General features: G+C 42.4%; 1 protein-coding gene across 5 annotated transcripts in view; it reads left to right on the top strand.

Annotated features, from left to right (window-relative positions):
• Positions 1-17,835, top strand: part of CHD6 (chromodomain helicase DNA binding protein 6) — a 208,633-nt gene that overhangs the window by 79,792 nt on the left and 111,006 nt on the right. For all 5 annotated transcript variants that reach the window (XM_030843581.2, XM_060284146.1, XM_060284148.1 and 2 more), the window contains 2 exons: positions 14,655-14,802; positions 16,609-16,758. In XM_030843581.2, coding sequence (XP_030699441.1) covers positions 14,655-14,802; positions 16,609-16,758 — 298 coding nt within the window. The remainder of the gene's footprint in view (positions 1-14,654; positions 14,803-16,608; positions 16,759-17,835) is intronic.

Below are 17,835 nucleotides of genomic sequence, written 5' to 3'. Positions count from 1 at the left end.
AGAGCTGTGGGTGTGCGCAGAGTTCCAGGCAGAAAAGGGCTGCCTGGCTCCCCTGGGCTGCGAGCTCTCTAGTGCAGGCCCACGCCTGGTCTGTTTCTCTCATTCGGTATCTAACACGGTGCCTGACATGTCAGCAGGTGCTCAGGAAACGGTGAGTCACTGAGACCAGAGGAGACAGACCGTAGTGACCTGTAGAGAGAGCAGAGGGCATGGGGACAGATTGGCTGCCGGGGTGATGTCGGGGGCCCTGGCTGTAGATCCTATCAGGATCCAACCGTACACTTTATTCGGGGAGTTAAATATTTGTCATCTGTATACAAATGTAATGTTCTTCGTTTCATCTCTTTTTAAATTCTTGGTGGAGAATATTTAAACTTTTTGTGGACGTAAAAAATAAAAAATATGTAACCTCTATATATTTAAGGGGAATTTAAGGAATTTAAGTTTCTAAAATGTAAGTGCAGAGGCAGAGTATAGACCAGGAGCACCCATAAAGATGCAGGGGTTGATGCAATTGCTAACAGAATATAAAGTAATGGGGCCATCAGACCTGTACAGGGTCAGGCATAAAGGAAGTACATTTTAAAGAGAGAAAGCATTTTAGGTGGCGTGTGCTGCTACTCAGAAATTATTTTATGGTTCGGTTCATTTTCAGAAGGACAGTTTGTTGGGACCAGATGGATAATTTTCTAATCCAAGTTAAAACCGCCTTATAGTATTCACTCCCTTCTGCCTGGCAGGGGATTTTACCTTTTGTTTATCATAGAGGCTTGGGTGGGATCCCAGGAATGTAGTTCACAGTGAATGGATATAAAATAACCTCACCGGAAGGTCAAAAGAAGTAGGTAAAATCAGGAGTCTGACTAACGAGCAACGTATGGGCCCTGTTTCCGGGTGAACCTTGTGCGCACACACTGATGTCTGATGTGGGTGGAGTGGAGTTTCTTTCTTCTGCCAAAAACTTTCCAAATTATTTTGGAGAAGCTGGAGAGGTTCTTCAGTGTGGCAGCATGTGTGAAGAAGGAGATTCAGACATGAGCTAATGGAGTGACTTACTTTGGTTATTACAGGAAACAAAGAAGAATCCTCAAGGATGGTGTTTTAGAATTAGGGCCGTTAGAGGAGGGTCTGACAGCTCTAATAAGGAGTTTGGTAGAAAGTCATAGGTATCAGGGCTCACTTTAACCACTGGTCTCTGGTGCTTACAATTTTATCAACTTCTTCTTAAAGGAATTCGTATTTACTTTGTGTGGGATGTGAAACAAGGTGACGGGTATACAGACATTGCCGTAGATTCCATTTGGGGGCAATGAGGAGGAGGCATTTCACAAACCAAGGTTGGATGTCAAATGTATGCATAGCAATATTGAGGGAAATGATTTTGATCTAGTTAGGTTGTATAAAATATAAGTGTGTTGGAGAAGTGCTTCTGAGTCTGCCAACTTAGAAGACAGCAGAACCTCTTGAGGTTTAGAAATCCAGGAGAAACACTCAGAGAGGATGCTGACAGACAGGGCTGGTTATCTCTTTGGGAATGTGGACAAGTTTCACGAGGCTCTCAACCTTCCTTGACTTGGGGGCTGTGTAAGACTGACCTGTTAACATCGTGGAATTCTTCCATGTAGCCCAGATAGGGTTCTGGACTGGTGAGCCTTTCTTGTCTTTTATATATTTATAAAATTGCTTTGGCTCCTTTAATTTATGATTCCCACTAGGCAGCAAAAGCAGTTCTAGTTCTGAAAGGACATTAGTTGATAAGAAATATGTTGGTAATTAAGTCTTATTTTTTGTGCTCTTTGGTTTACTCTCTTGCAGATTGGCTTAAGTGCATGTTTTGATCTGAGCCTTTATTGATTAGCCCCTGGATGACACTCCGTGGTTACAGATGATTCGCTGGGTGCTTGGATTATTGCAGGAGCTTCACAGCTGATTTAAGGGCTTCTGGTCTTTTCCTGCTTCAGTCCATCTTGCCAGCTGCCACCTGGCTAATCTTTCTGAGGCCCTGCTGTTATCTTACTTATGTTTGTAGCTGGTAGCGGTGGTCAGTCAAACCCCCTCTTCCCTCTCTCCTTTCCAGATCAGCTGGGAAATAGTCAGCAGAGATGGAGATAGGAGCTATCAGCTTTATTATTGATGGACCAGATTGAAGGACTTGCACTGGCTTGTGGCCAGAATCGGGCTTCCTGTTACTCACTCAGTTGAGTTTATCCTCCAGAACTGCAGGCATGTCCCTGAAGCAGAGGGAGGACGCTGGGCCCTGGGTGCTTCATTCCTTTTCCCAAGTCTCACCAGTCCCATAGGTCCCCAGTGAGAGAAGGTCAGGGCAGTGAGAGGAATTCTAAGAAGGGCCGAAAATATGTATCCGGTATTGTTCCCTCCTTGGGAGTAGGGAAGCATGAAAACATGGAGGGCAGGGAGATGGGATTCCCTCTAACAATTACACCTGCTTAGACACTTCTGATTGTTCCTACTGCCTCCAGGACAAAATCCAGACTCCTTCTTTTCTCTGTTATCCAAACCCTTTGGGGTCTGACCTCTCCCTGCCTCCTGGTCCCTGGCAGCAGACCTGGCCGGCTAGGTGCATCTCCTCAGGCCTTAAATGAGGTACTTGGCTCCCCCTTCTCTGGATCGCTCTTCTCCAGCATGTGATGCCCTTTGTCCTCCTCTCAGACTCCCAAGCCCTTCCCGTTCTTCAGCTCTGAGTGCAAGTCCCACCCAGTTCCTCCACAGAGCTCCCACACCCTGTGCTAGCATGTCCCCTCTGAATTTCCACAGCCCTTGGGGCCTCACTTGTATCACAAATCAAAGACTTTCAGACCTTGAAGAATAAAAGAGATCTAGTCCAGCCCTGCTGCATGCAGCCAGGGAAACAGACCCACAAAGAAGTGACTTGTTTGCAAGGGTATGTCATTAACGCAGACCTCCTGATTCTCAGTCTTATACACTAACCTCTGCAATAGGCTGTCTCTCAATCATAAACCGGTATTTTCTTGTATGTATGACCTGTCTCCTCAACAAAAGTGAAGTGCCTGAGGTCAGGACCACCATGCTTTGTGTCTTTTATGTCCCTGGGGTTGGTCAGCAGAGAGGTTTGTTGGTTGTTGGACACATAGAAGGGGTGTGTGAGAGTGTGTGTGTGTGTGTGTGTGTGTGTGGTTTATATATTATTTTTAAATATTTTATATATATAATTTGTTTTCTTAGAACAAATGGATAGAGCTCTTCTCCCTGAAAATGAGATCCATATAAGATCCCATTGTTAAATAACAGTAGGTGGTTATAATGAAGTATTTTATTCTTATAAATTTTATAATTTTAGAAATGAAAACTTCAAGGTAACTTGTCCAAGGCACCAAGCTAATGAGCAGCGCTGTCAGGATTTGGCTCTAGGCTCACCTGCCTGTAAAACCCACTTTTTTCTCCACAGCTTTGCGCCTCTTTTCACTTTGCTGGGGAAGGTCAGGAATGGATAACAGTGGGGCAATTCCAGTGTCAGAGAAATTGGTTTTTCATTTGTAGGAAACGGCCCCTCTTCTACAGGATTTTAGTTTGCACACTCCGTAGGATCCTCTCAAGGACTAAGATGGCCCCAGCTTTTTCCTATGCTGTTTCTCTTTGCATTTGAGGCAGCAGATAGATGATTGAACACAGTTCCCCTCCTAAACAGATGACAGAGTCTAGCGGATGTTCCTTCAAGGATGATATTAGTAGTGACGAATATCTACGTACTGCTTAGCGGATAAAAACACTCAAGTATACTGGAGAAGCCTTTAAAAAAACAAAAACAAAAACTACCCTCTCTTATGGGGATATATACGTATATGTATAGCTGATTTACTTTGTTATAAAGCAGAAACTAACACACCATTGTAAGGCAATTATACTCCAATAAAGATGTTAAAAAAAAAAACTACCCTCTCTGCGTTTCCCTCCAAACTATCTTGGAGTATGAGCCTAGTTCACTCCTTTATTACATAAAAAGCAAGAAGACTCCTCCAGGAAGCCAAGTTAGGCTCTCTGTCACTTCCCTGACTCTGAAATTTAAAATTCACAAGTATAGTTTATTTGCTTTTACTCTTTTTTAATTATAGTACCTTTTCCCGAAGAGGATGGGGCCGCTGGCATAAGAAGATATACACAAATACACGTACACCTACAAACACATACGCAGACCTGTACATACGTGGACACCCACGGCCCGCATAGCTGCAGCGAGGGGCTCAGAGAGGAAGGCAGGCCTCAGGTTTGCGAGGTCAGGTAATGTTGATAAAGGCTTTGGGAAAATGCTTTGAGATTAGAAAAGTACTGGGCCAGTTCCTCAGGGAAGTCAAATTTTTACCAGTTGAGAACATTATGTGACGTAGTGGATACTGTCCTCGACAGTTTTTTTACGTCAAATGCTTCTATGTGACTATGAATTTCATATTTCTTTTTTGAAATGGCCTTTAGTAAAAGTCAGCTTCATGGCATTAAAGCACGGCTTGGTGAGCAGGAAAGATGGGCCATTCCAGTGTGCATGAGGGCGTCAGGAGGTAGGTCAGTGGCCCTTTGGGTTGCCCTCAAACCGGGAGCCAGGCGCTCTGACTGCGCTGGAGGTTGCCTTTGTAAGTCAGGGTCTTGAGTGTTGGTGTCCACGTTGTTGGTTGAGGGCAGAGCATAAGTTTTGGAATTTCCACACGTCAGAATGGTTTATGTTCTCTCTCAAAGTCAAGAAGTGAATCAGTGTGCTGGCCCAAGTGGAGGGCTATCTAGCATCTGCTAGGAATGAAAAAACCAAAACGATGAAAAGAAATGAATGGTCTCATTAGCCCCAGCTTCTGTGCCTCAGCTTTTTACCCCCATTTGTTTGGGTTTGTCAACCCAGAGCAGATCTTCCTCTCAAATTCGGTAGGTTTGATAACATCCTGGTAGGAAAGTTTTACGTTTTCTGATTTTTGTCTTTGATGGTTGCTTCTAGAAAGGTAAGCTCCAAACCTGATTATATCACTGTTTGAGCGGTGAGTCAGCTGATAACTGTGTTGCAGGAAGGGTAATAAAATTCAACCAGTTGAGCTGTGCCTCACTGTTCGAAGGTCAATCACCTGTCTTTGTTCAGCGTGCAGATCTTTATGGAGGCCCAAGAGTGTCCGTTGACAAGTTTCTTTCTGTTGGGAGACTTTTTGTATTCTGATCATTTATTAGAAGAAAGAAGACAAATATAAAGACATGAGTGAGTTCTGAGTAGAGACCCTCTGCTTGGAACCCACTGGGCGTTATGTTAAGTAGGGAAGAAATCTAAATGATAATGTCAGAGACCCACCTCTAAAGCTTTGGACTAAGTCACCATTCCTGTTTTTCTGAGAGCTCCTGGAGTGCTTACTCTGTAATTCCCAGGGCTTTCTGAATTAGGATCTGGTGTATAGTAGACCTTTACTCAGGCTGTAAGGAAACAGTTACTTAAACAAAAATGCTTGATGAATACCTTCTCATTTATTTATCTAGTATGTATTTATTGCCTCCTGTGTGCCTTGTTTTGTTTATAAGTACTTTTGTTGGGAATGGGATAGTGGAGGAAGGAAGGTATCACAGGGGTATCATCTATGAGCCTTGTCATTGGGGAACTTTCTCAAGTTAGAGAAACAGCCTTGCAAGTGTTCCAAAAACAGGGAAAAATATAAACAAAGGAAAGAACCTAGTATAACTGTATATAGAATTAGCTGAAAGGATTTAGAGGATTAAGAGTATTTAGGGAGTTCCCTGGTGGCTTAGTGGTTAGGATTCTGGACTTTCACTGCCGTGGCCTGGGTTCTAGCCCTGATCAGGGAACTGAGCTCCCACAAGCCACCTGGTGCGGCCAAGAGAAAAAAAAAACAAAAAATAGAGTCTTTCAGTTCTGGTCTAGGGAGTCCCTTAAAAGAGGTGAGTATTGAGCTAGTTATTAAAGGAATTAATAGATGAGAAAAGACTTAAAGCAAAATGGTATTTAAGTAAATGTTCTTTGTGGGATTTCCAGTTTTAAAATGGTAGGCCGAGCATGCATTTATTTTCCCTTCTTCGTCAGATCTTTAATGAAATGACAGGAAGAACAGAAGGGAATAAATTCTTCGAAGATAAGAGATGTTACGAATTTCTGGATGAGGGAGGCCCATAGTATCATACTGATGGGTGAATACTGTGGAGGGAGTCCCAGCTGAGAGCACATGCAGGAGCTATGTCTGTAGCAGAGGTAGAAGTGCTTCCTCCTCACAATGGCCCTGGCAGCCCTGGAGAAGGGCCAGAACTGGAGGTGGCTGATCAAGGGACTGTCGGCAGAGTAGCTGCATGATTATTCAGCTCCAGGCTGAAGTCAGACAGTTACTCTAAAGATATTGAGCAGTCTGCTCTGGAAGAGGGTCTAGGCTCCAAGTGGAGACTGACATCCACAACAAGGGGGCACAGGAGCCCAGGCTTCTCTGCCTTTCCCTGCCCATACCCCTAAAAGGGGGAGAAAGGGGCAGCCACCTGTGTGTGCAGAGTCCCAGGCCAGGCCTCCCATTCAGGGTTGAGTCTTGTTGGAGAAAGTGACTTACTCAGCAGCAGAGAGCCTCATCCGCCACCTGCATTATCAACCTCATCCATCTTAAATAGGAATAGTCCACCAAAGATCCCGAGACCATAGAGGAAAAGCAGCAAAGAAGCAGGAAAAAGAGGAATGACCAGGACAACTGTCCTCAGAAGAAACAATTCAAGGAAAAGGACTTGTAAAGATTTTAAGTTAGTATCCTCAGATTCAAGATGATGTCTTGTCTGCAAACAGGAATGGGCTATCACGAAAAAGGAACAGTCAGAAAACAAGAAAGGACTAATACAAATTTAAAGCACGGTAGCCTAAACTAAAAGAACTCATAAAAAAACTTGAGTAATAGGGGAGATAATATGAGGTCTAAATTCATCAACTTTTGTATCAGGATGTGAGTAGCTATTGCTTAGTGTTGATAAATGAAGAACTAGAGGCATGAACATATTTGGAGTTAGAGAGGTATCAGTCAAAAGCAAATCTCCCTGGAAAGTGGGATTTGGTGATTGTATGTTTCGTTTGAAGCCCTTCTACATTAAAAAAAATTATTTTCATTTGCTTTTAATCACTTTTAATAAGATTATCTGTTAAAACTCTGCATTTTTCATCTTATATGTAATGTTTTTGTTTCATTTTTTACTATGATGTCACAGACTTGTATAATCTTTGTTTTGATGGTGCGAATGATATGATTAAAGGGATTGAGGACAAGGAGATATGGTTCACATTTTGTCTACAGATGTCTATATCTGCACCCAAACCATTTGTTTTGGGTATGTGTTTTTCTTTTAACCAATATCTATTTTTTAAAATACTTATTTATTTATTTTGGCTGTGCCGGGTCTTAGTTGCAGCACATGGGATCTTCATTGCAGCACACGGGATCTTCGTTGCAGCATGCGGGATCTTTTAGTGGCAGCATGCGGACTTCTTAGTTGCGGCATGCAGCCTTCTTAGTTGCAGCACACAAACTCTTAGTCCCCGACCAGGGCCCTCTGCATTGGGAGCGCGGCATCTTACCCACTGGACTACCAGGGAAGCCTCTTAACCAATATCTTAAAAAACCTATGCAGAACTCAGCTCTCTCTGTATAGGCTGGACGAATATGGGCATTAAGTAAAAGTTGGATTAAGTGTGCAAATGAGCTCTCTGGGGTAATGTCCACGTTTTCAGTGCTGTACTTCCGGGAAGAGGATCAGAGCCCGTGGCAAGGCCTGGGTTGGGAGCTTTTCTGGAGAGTTGTTCCTTGAGTGGGGCAGTGGATCCCGGGCTGGACTCCCCAGGTGTGTGCACATCTGCGGAGGCAGTAATTGGCATTCTGAGCTGTTTTCAGTCATCCTGAATTTGGGGGTAAAGGCAACTCACTGTGGCAGTAACTGATTGTTTCCTGCTAGGACTTCGATGGACATTTTATAAGATTTAATTTTAAAATAGGAAGGTGAGTCATTTTGAAATAATGCACTTGGTTTGGTAGATTAAATTTTTTCAATAGCTGGAATCCATGGGGGCAAAGTAATAAAAGACTCATAGCGGTGAGTCTCGTACAGTGTTGTGACACATGCCCAGGCTTTCCTGCTCATACTCAGATCCAGCACTCCGTTTCTAACTCTCAGTTCTAGCAAAGAAAGCTGGAGGTTGGGAACTGGAGATAGAGCTAGGAGGAAAGTTGAGGAAGTCTGTCTGTCTAGTGATTTAATAGTACAGTTCCGTATATGGAAGGCAAAAAAGGTATTTATTTTCCTAATGCAACTGCGGAAAGTAAAGATGTATAAAATCTTGGCCAATGAAGTTGTGTAGAAGACAGGGTGAGAGGGCTTTGGGGCCGAGGCCTACTAATAAACTGTTAATTGGTTATTCCCAACAGTTGTCCTGCATGAATGGTATAGTTTATATGTTGGAAATTTCTTGCATATCATAAATACTTGATAGGTGCTTCTTTAAAACGGATATATGGATATATGTTTTATTATAAAATCAATTTGGGTTTTGTTACTGAAAAAGGGACTTTGAGCCTCTAAAATCTTGTCTGCCATTTTTTTCCGTCCTCTAAGTTAGTTTGTTCTAACTCTGAAAGCTGGAAAAACGAGGATTATAAAAATTACACTGCTTCGATCCAGCCTCAAGTGCCATTAAATGGTGGGATTATTCGGCCTTTGTATTATTTTACAACTCTCTTGGTTACAAGTGACATAAACCCAACTTGAATTAAGTTAAAGAAAAAATAATAACAAGTGAGTTCAGTGGTTTTAAGGAATCAGAACCAGGGGCTATACCATTGAGGATTCCACAGAGATCTTTGTCTCCCGCCTTCTGCATCTCTTTGAGTGTCAGCTCCATCCTTGACAACTGCTTTCCTTCTCAAGGTCGAACTGTGCCTGCCTGTAACTGTGGGCTCATAGCTTAACAGCCTTGTACCCTAGGAGGAAAGAGATTCATTTTTCTGCCCACTCCTACCAAAAATTAATCTTTTTTTTTTTTTTTTTTTTAAGGGAAAGAGTCCCAGGTTCGCCTCTCTCGGTCATGTGTCCATCACTGTGGTAAAAGAACTAGGATACCATAGCCCATCCTGACCTTCTGTTCACTGTCGTGGTTTGGGGGATCAGTACTGATTATTAGCAAAAAGATGCTGAGCGAACAGTATCCACCTCAGCCGTGGAATAGATATATATCAGATAATTTATATTTATATATATTTATATGTTTTTTTCCTCCACCATTTGAGAGTGAGTTGCAAATATCATGCCTTTTTATCCCTAAATACTCGAGTATATCTTTCCTAGGAGTAAGACCATTTTCTTATGTGTAACCATTTGTCTAGTTACTGCTTTTGTTTATGTACAACTAATAGGCAGTCTGTGGAAAGACACTGTAAGATCATGCAGATATCCTGTTCCTCTTCAAATTGTTCTCCCCCCAGATTTAGCATTCCTCGATGATTCTGGACTGTACATATCTTTACGACAGTGGTTACAAAATGATTTTCCAACTCCACCGATTCCTCTCCATTTACTGTTTGTATTCTGAAAGCAAGAGCTTCCCTTTCTCCCTCATTTATTCATTATTTATCTGTCTGTCTGTCATTGGAATGGATTCCTGTTGTTTTCAATGGCTTATAATTCATTACTGACCTTGATTACTTTGGTGCTCAAATGGCCCCAGTTGTGACTGTGAGCTCTTTAAGCTGACTCCTGTGTGTGCCTTTTCGACGTGCTGCCTTAATTTTGTTGAGCACTCCCTTTACTCTCTGACAAAACAAGATGTTTCAGGCTGATCTTATAACTCCCCTGCCTTGGAATCAGCCATTTTTGTGGGGAGCTTTGGTATTAGAAACCAAAATCTGAGTGCTATGTGTGCACATTGCTTTTGGAGCATCTTTGCTTTTCAGCTCTTTCCGTTGTCAAAGCTAAGGAAAAAATACACAAGACATACACATACGTTCATGCACATATGTACACACCTACGTGCACACAATATATTCATAATGCATATGTACCCATTTATATGCATGTGTTCATACAGATACTTATTTTAGAAAACATGTGATTACACTGAGGCCTCCAGTTTAGATTCATCCCACAATATCTTCCTTGCCTTACACCATTTCATATTCATGTCTTCCCACTTCTTGGGTGAGAACCGCAGCTCCTAACACCAACACATTTACTCATTTGTTTAATCCTATACCACAACTAAAGTAGTTTCAGAATTGCTTCACCTATACACCTACCAGAGAGAGTTCAGGATATGTTTGCTGTTCTCCTTACTTCTCCCCAAAGCTGAAAGTATATAGTCAAATATTGTGTTTATAAATTTATGAGTTTTTTTTCCATCTGTTCCGTGTGGTTATGTTATTCACTGGAAATACTTAGATTCATTTATTTCAGCTTGTTTTCATCTTTCATTTTTAAATTTTTTGATATGTAACATGCTTCCAAAAGTCAGATTTTATATAAAAAGATAGAGAAATGTCACTCCTTCCACCTCATTCCCTCCACTTATCCCTTGTGGATAATCATTGTTTTTTGGTTCTTTCTGTATAGTAAGTAGATATATGCAAGTTTTCTTACTTCCTCTTTATTCTTTCACAAAAAGTAGCATATTACTATACTCTTTTGCACGTTGCTTTTTTCGCTTAACAATGTATCTTAGAAATCATTCCATATTAGTTTGCAGAATTCTTTCTTAATTGTTTTTACAGCTACATAGTACTTCTTTGTATGTATCCTCATTTATTCAGCACTAATGTTCGGACATTTAAGTCTTTTTTGTTATTTTGAAATTACCAGATAATGCTGGATAACCATGTGCATATATATTTTCATATTGTTGGAGGTGTATCTGTAGAGTATATTCCTATAGATGGAATTGTTGGATCAAAGGGTGCATACATACATACATACCTACATAGTTTTGTTACATATTATTTGACCACCATTTTTGAAGAACGTAGAACTTCGAGGAGCAAACAAAACATTCATGGACCAAATGCATCTGTAGGTGGAGGTTAAAATAGCAATGTGGAGGTTAAAATGGCTTCATTTGATAACACTCAAGTATAACGTTTTCAAAGCTCATTCCAAAGACGGGAAAAACACATTTCACCTAGTCTTCCTGGAGGATGAATTCAGGTGATACTTTCTTGATGTCCTATTTGCAAATCCCATTTATAGGCTTATAAGAAATCTTTTCTTCCTGATATTTGTCTTTATCAGAAGAGCTCCAGGAAGAATTTTTTGAACTCAAAATTGATTCTGTTGTCAAAGGTAACCTCCAGAAAATCACTTGGAAGATATCCCAGGTAGAGTATCTTCTTGTTTACCCCCAGATAGGTAAGCAGATGTCTCCAGACATTCTCCAGTTTTACTGACATATATTTAAGAAGTTTCCCTCCACTCCACCCCACCCTCAGCTTCTGGCTAGGAAATCTCGTGGTGCCCCAGACTAGACTTTGGAGGTGCCTGACTACAGTTCCTCCTTACTTTCATCATTTAATTTGTTTCTGAAAGCATGGAAGGCAAATATATACAAGCCTTGTTGTCAGGTTTAACATTTTGAGGAGGTTCTGTGACTTCCCTGGTGATCCAATGGTAAAGAATGCGCCTTCCAGTGCAGGGGATGCGGGTTTGATCCCTGGTCAGGGAACTAAGATCCCACAGGCCGTGGGGCAACTAAGCCCACGTGCCACAACTACTGAGCCCGCGCACCATAAACCTCAGAGCCAAGCACTGGAGCCCGCGTGCCACAAGTAGAGAAGAGAAAACCCGCAGGCCACAACTAGAGAGGAGCCTGTGCACTGCAACAAAAGATTCCACATGCCACAACCAAGACCCAACACAGCCAAAAAATAAAAATAAAAATAAAAAAATAAATTCCTTTAAAAAAATATTTTGAGGAGGTTCTATTCCTTAATTGTGTCTTGAGCTTGGTTTAGTTTTCAGTGGGATATTTCACAATGAAGCATGTTTCTAGCCCATCTATATACAAATATTTAAAATGAAGATTAAACATATACAGACAGAGTTTTCCAATATGAAGTTATATTTAGTAGCTAGATAAAATTGATTTCAGATGTTGGGAGAAGGATTTAGGATTTTACAGAAGATTAAATGGGGTTCTGAGCACGTGGTCATTATGGTGACTTTCGGTATATTAGCTGTCTTTAAACGTGTGTCCAAAAAATTAAGCACAAACCTTCTTTTGTTAAGAGAACCAACTATGGATTTATGAATTTTTCTGTATATTTGGGTCACTGGAATGTTTTGTTAACAATTCTTTTGGTCATAATTTTGAGATTCAAATAAGATTAAAGGAGATTTGAAGTTTTTGCATTTATTGAAAGGGAGCCTGGGATAAAAAAAAAAAAAAGGAGCCAGGAAACATGATATGGTATAAACAGTGACAGGCTGAGTCACATGAACTGAGCGCAGGCTTCTGCTCCGCTGCTAACTTTGGGGCCTTTGTTGCTTTTAAACCTGTTTCTTTATGTGGAATATGAAGCTCATCTGCCCTGGCTCCCTCACGGAACCGTGGTTGTAACAGTTCAATGAGACAGAAGCACGTAAGTGCTTTGTAGAATATAAATTGCTATGTAATTTTCTTAGTGAGAAGCCATGTAACATGAGATAAATATTCCTGTGAAAATTTGGCATCTTTTTAAACTGTTTTACCTGAGTCTCCTGTCCTGAAACTGATAAGAAGTACTTTTTCCCCTGGCTTGAGAGCACAGGTCTCTTGTTAAAATGTACAGTTCTCTAAAATGGCAGGATCCCTTGAGTTGCATTTCCTCAAAAAAATTTTCATAAAGAACTTTGCTGATAGGGAAGCCAGTCTTCAGCCTAGGGAGTCGAGGGTGGGCTGGGTCTGCACTCATGTGATGGGTGCTCTCCATTGTTGCTGGGTGCTATCCCGCTACGGGTTCATCCCATTGGGTCTCCCTTCTCTGAACAAGGCCGGTGGTGTCCCTGTCTTCCCCCACACTTTGCAGTAACTCACCTGATGGGAAATACCAGTAATTGTGGCTCTTCCTCATTCTCCACGTTCTGCCAAGACTTACTGGTACTACTTCGGCTGGATCTTTCAAATCCTTTTCACCGATGAGTTTTCATTGAGCATATCTCGCCTAGGTCTTCATTCCCTCTTGCCCGGGCTTGCCATCATGCCCTTTTCCCACAGGGTGAGTCTCAGCTCTCTATCCTCGTGTACTCCTGGTTTCTTTCCAGCTCCATCACTTGGTGCTTCTGTTCACTTGCCCTGTCATCCAGCCACACAGGCTGTCTTTTACTAAATGTGCCTTTAACACTCTTCCATTCCCCAAGAATGCCATGGTGGTTACGAGCATGCCTGGTTTAAATACTTTCTCTACCATTTACTAGCCATGTTACCCTGGAAATCTTAACTCACTGTGCCTCTTGATAAAATTAAGATGATAATACTATCTGCCTTACAAGGTTGTTGTGAAGAGTAAAGGAGATACTCCATGTAAAGGATTAGAGAACGGTGCCTGCATGTAGTAGGTGTTATATACGAATTAGCTGTAATTGTTATTATTCCTGTTTTTCTGTCTATCAAAATTCTGTGTATATCTCTGCTCAAATGTGTTTTTCCAAATCTCCCCAATGACACGTAATCATATCTATCCATTGATGAATCCATCTGTCTATCCAGTAAATATTGAATACTTAGTATGTTTTAGGTATAAGACTGCTCACTGTGAGGAATACAAAACTTAATCAAGTGCATACTCTGTCCTCTGGGAACTTAGAGTCTGATAGGACAGCTCAGAGAAGTGTAAAATACTCATCCATTCAGCAAATGTTGATCGAGCCACTGCAGAGGATCCCAGGTCCTCTATGGTTCTGAGCCTGGTGTCACGTGTAATGACTAACTTTGGTGAAAGATTAAAGTTTGAATACCTTATGCAAAGCACAGTTGAGGTGCTTGGGAGTGTAGAAAAGAGATTTCATCAGCCAGCAGGGCCCGAAAAGGCTTATTAGAGATGTTGCCATCTTAGTAGGGCCTTTCAGGGTGGATGGACTTTGCCCATTTCCACCTCTCTCAGGAAGCATCGATCTGCTGCGCTGGGCTATAGCTCTAGGTGGTCTGTAGGAATTCTGTCGTTATAACCTCCTCAGGGGGTGGGCAGTGTTGTCTTCGGTTTTGAGCTCCTAGTACTCCAAGTTCGTACGCATAGACCATTCTCAATAGAGGGTGATGACAGATTAGGGAGATCGAAGTTACATCTTCGCATGTAACTTAAAGGGAGATTGGAAGTGGATGATTCTCAATATCTGTGAAGCAATTAAACTTCCTAGAGAAGACATTTATGTGAAACTGAAAGTGAGGTTTTTTGGAGTTGTTCATATTATTTTATTTCTTATCACATTAATCATATCTATAGTAGTCATGATAGGGGGTATAAAAAAAGTGAACTTTGCATCAACCTGTGTAGATATTTCTTCCCGTATTTCGGCAAATTTCTGGGAAGAAACTCTTGTAGATTTTCCATTAAAGCCTATCCTGGCCCGGGAATTCCAGGATGTGCTATCATAACTGGAATCACATGAGAAATCTTAGTTTTAAAAACTGCCCCACAGTTTTAATTCTGAATTTCTCCTTGTAGCAAGGAGCAAGGACCAACCCCAGTGGAGAAAAAGAAGAAAGGAAAAAGGAAAAGTGAAACCACAGTGGAGAGTTTAGAGCTGGATCAGGGCCTGCCGAACCCATCCCTGCGGAGTCCCGAGGAGTCCACTGAGTCTGCAGACAGCCAGGTACAGCTGTGCCCGGAAGCCCTGGTGGGCGTTCCGGCTGCCGGGCGGCGTCTTGCTGACACTGATCCTGTTGGTCCTCTCTCCCTGTCTCCAGCCTGCATCTCTCGCACACAGACCTGGGCTGGGCTTTCAGTGTTTTAGTGGGTGACCACAGGCTTTTCTTTAGCATCCTGGTCCTTATACTAATAATCTCCCAGTTTTTTAGTGGTGTTTGCTTCCTTCTTGCAAAGTAGCATGATATTAGGCCGCAGTAAGAGTGAATGTGGCAAGTGGAGTTGTGATCCAAACTAGGTAAGGCTCAGAGGGCCTGTTTTGCTGTGTAGGTAATACATTTAGGGCTCAGCGTGCTGGGCCAGTCTACACAAGGACACTTTCATAATCCCAGATGCTGGAAAAGCCAGGGATGGATTCATTTTGCCAAGATGGTAAGGAAACATGGAAACAAGGAGCTGCCCACCTAAGTGAGATTTCTGAAAACATGCCAAAGTGTGCCCAGGACATTGGTAGGAATTTTCTGTCTGAGTTGAGGCTGCCTCTCTTGGACGTGAGTTCTAATATTTGAGAGTGCTGTTTCCTCTGACATCCACAGCAGTTTATCTGGGCTGTGCTACTGCATGGGGGCCATTTAGGGTAAGACCCACTTACTGCTCCTTAAGAATCATCTGGACCCTCATAGATTCCTAGGTGATCTTCGTTGTAGGAAGGTGTCAGCTCCTAAGGTCGTAGTGGTAAATAAGTAGTAGTGTCTGGAGTGTCAGATCAGAGACCCCCCTTTCACTGCCTGTAAACTTGGGTTAGTGGCTCTTAAGTGTCCTGACAGGCAGAGCAGCAAGTACATCAGGTTGATGGGAGTTGGCAGGGGGTTCAGTGTTTCTAAGATGGTGATTTGTACGTGGGATTGGGGGGAGAGCTTTTTATGTGGAATCCCTCATGAAAAATTAAATGTCATAGAGGTGACACAGTGAAGAAATGATGGGAACACAGAGAGAGCCCCAGGAGGTATCTTTTAGCTGATAAGGGGGGGAGAGGTCTGGCTTTTCGTTTTGTCTTGTAAGGTTTAAGTATCTAAGAGTAAGCTAGCTGGTGAATGGTTCCCAGAAGGGTTCCTACTGCTTGGATATGATGTGTATGTAGAGATGAACCATGTGTTTTTCTGTTTGAGGAAAGCCACTGGGTTGCTTTGTTGTAGAATGTTCTCTCTCTAAAAGGTCACAAGCTACTTAATTATAGATGAGTCCTTTCATGGTGAGTCACGAATCTTATTTTGTCGCACTTAAGATGTCTGCTTGCATTTCAAAGGGTGTTACGAGATTCTCAAAATAAGTCCTAATAAAATTGGTATTATTTAGTTGTTTACAAGTACATGGTAAGTATGGTGAATTTGGCAAAAAAAAAAAAAAAAAATCAAAACCAAAATAACTATTAAATCACTGTCATAAACCCTGAGCTTCCAGCTATGCTGGAAGGGACCTCAAAGATGATGAAGTTACTTCCCATCCCTGTTTTACTGGAATAGAAACCAATTCCAGAAAGCGGGGTGGGGGAAGCAATGATGCATAAAACACGTTTCCTTGGATTCTGAGGCTACACCTTCTTCTCACTGGATCCTGGTGATTTAAATCCCCTCCCTCACCTGGGTCCCATTTTGAGTGAATTTAGTCCTGAAAAGAGTTATGTTTAGGGAAGATTCTTTTTGCGAAGTTAGAGAGGTCTCCTTCGACTGTGAGTGTAGGTGAGTGTGTCCTTGTGCAAGCTTTTCCCTCTGACTCACAGATAGTCTCTCTGGCGGGTGTGTTTGTCCTGTAGAAACGACGCTCAGGACGGCAAGTGAAGCGCAGAAAATACAACGAGGACCTGGACTTCAAAGTGGTGGATGATGATGGGGAAACCATCGCTGTCCTTGGAGCCGGCCGGACATCTGCCCTCTCAGCTTCTACACTGGCTTGGCAGGCGGAGGTACGGCCTTAAGATTGGGCTGCTGGCCTCGGCTGGACAGTCATTTTGACTACTTGATGGAGCTGTACTGTGGCTCTTTTCTTATGCGTAAGTTAGATCACCTTAACTGCTGGTTCTATCCTTCAGGTGGCTTTCTGTTGCACTTAGAATAAAGTGTAGACTCCTCACTGTGCCTAGCAGGCCCCTCTGTCATCACACTCTCCCTAATTCACCAGATTCATTTTTCAGATACATGGCTTTTCGCCATCTCTCTCATTACTCTCCAGCTAAAAAGACTTGCCTCTTTTAATGCCATGAATTAGCAATTCTTTCCCACCTACTGGCCTTTGCCTGTAGGGTCCCTTTTGCCTGGAATGCTCTTTACCGTATGCTTTACATGACTCTTTCATTTAAAGCAGATCCCTGCCCTTCATCCTAATGTTTATTTCACTCCTGTTTGTTTCTTTCATAGCTCTTATTACAGCTTATAATTGTGTTCTGATTTCTGATTTCATTTTATTTCTTTGTCTCTCCCAGTAGAATATAAAAGTCTGATACAGAGTAAATAGCTGTTCCATGAATGGAATCACATGAACTGGTAATTACAGTTGGGAGTTGGATTACAAATGTGTATTGAGAGTCCACTGCAGGGCCAGGTCCTAGGATACGAGGATGAGTATCAAGGCATGGTCCCTGCCTCCAGGGAGTTTTATCTGGGAGAAGAGGCATATGGCTGTGCTGATATTGTGATAAGTGCAGTCTTAGAAGTCTGTGCTGCTGGTTACAGTGGCTACACAGAAGGAAAAGTGGACAGGAGAGAGAGGTCAGGGTTTTAGGGGAGGCGTTTCTGATGTGGACCACAGCCTCACAGCCTGATGGTCCCAGAGGATGTGGTATGGCAGCTTGATGAGCTCGGCCAGGTGGTGGGGTCTGATTTGAGGAGTGGTGGGAGACGAGCCTGGAGTGGTAGGAAGAGTCATGTTATGCAGGCTTTGGCTGTCAGCTAAAGTATTTGGCCTTCATTCATACTGTGGATTGAATGAGGGGCAGGAGGCATCGTTGGGTTCGAGCAGAGAAGCAGGATGCCCGTATATACAG

This window comes from Globicephala melas, chromosome 15 (genome assembly GCF_963455315.2).
Source record: "Globicephala melas chromosome 15, mGloMel1.2, whole genome shotgun sequence".
Taxonomy (NCBI): domain Eukaryota; kingdom Metazoa; phylum Chordata; class Mammalia; order Artiodactyla; family Delphinidae; genus Globicephala; species Globicephala melas.
This window is presented reverse-complemented; position numbering and strand designations above follow the sequence as displayed.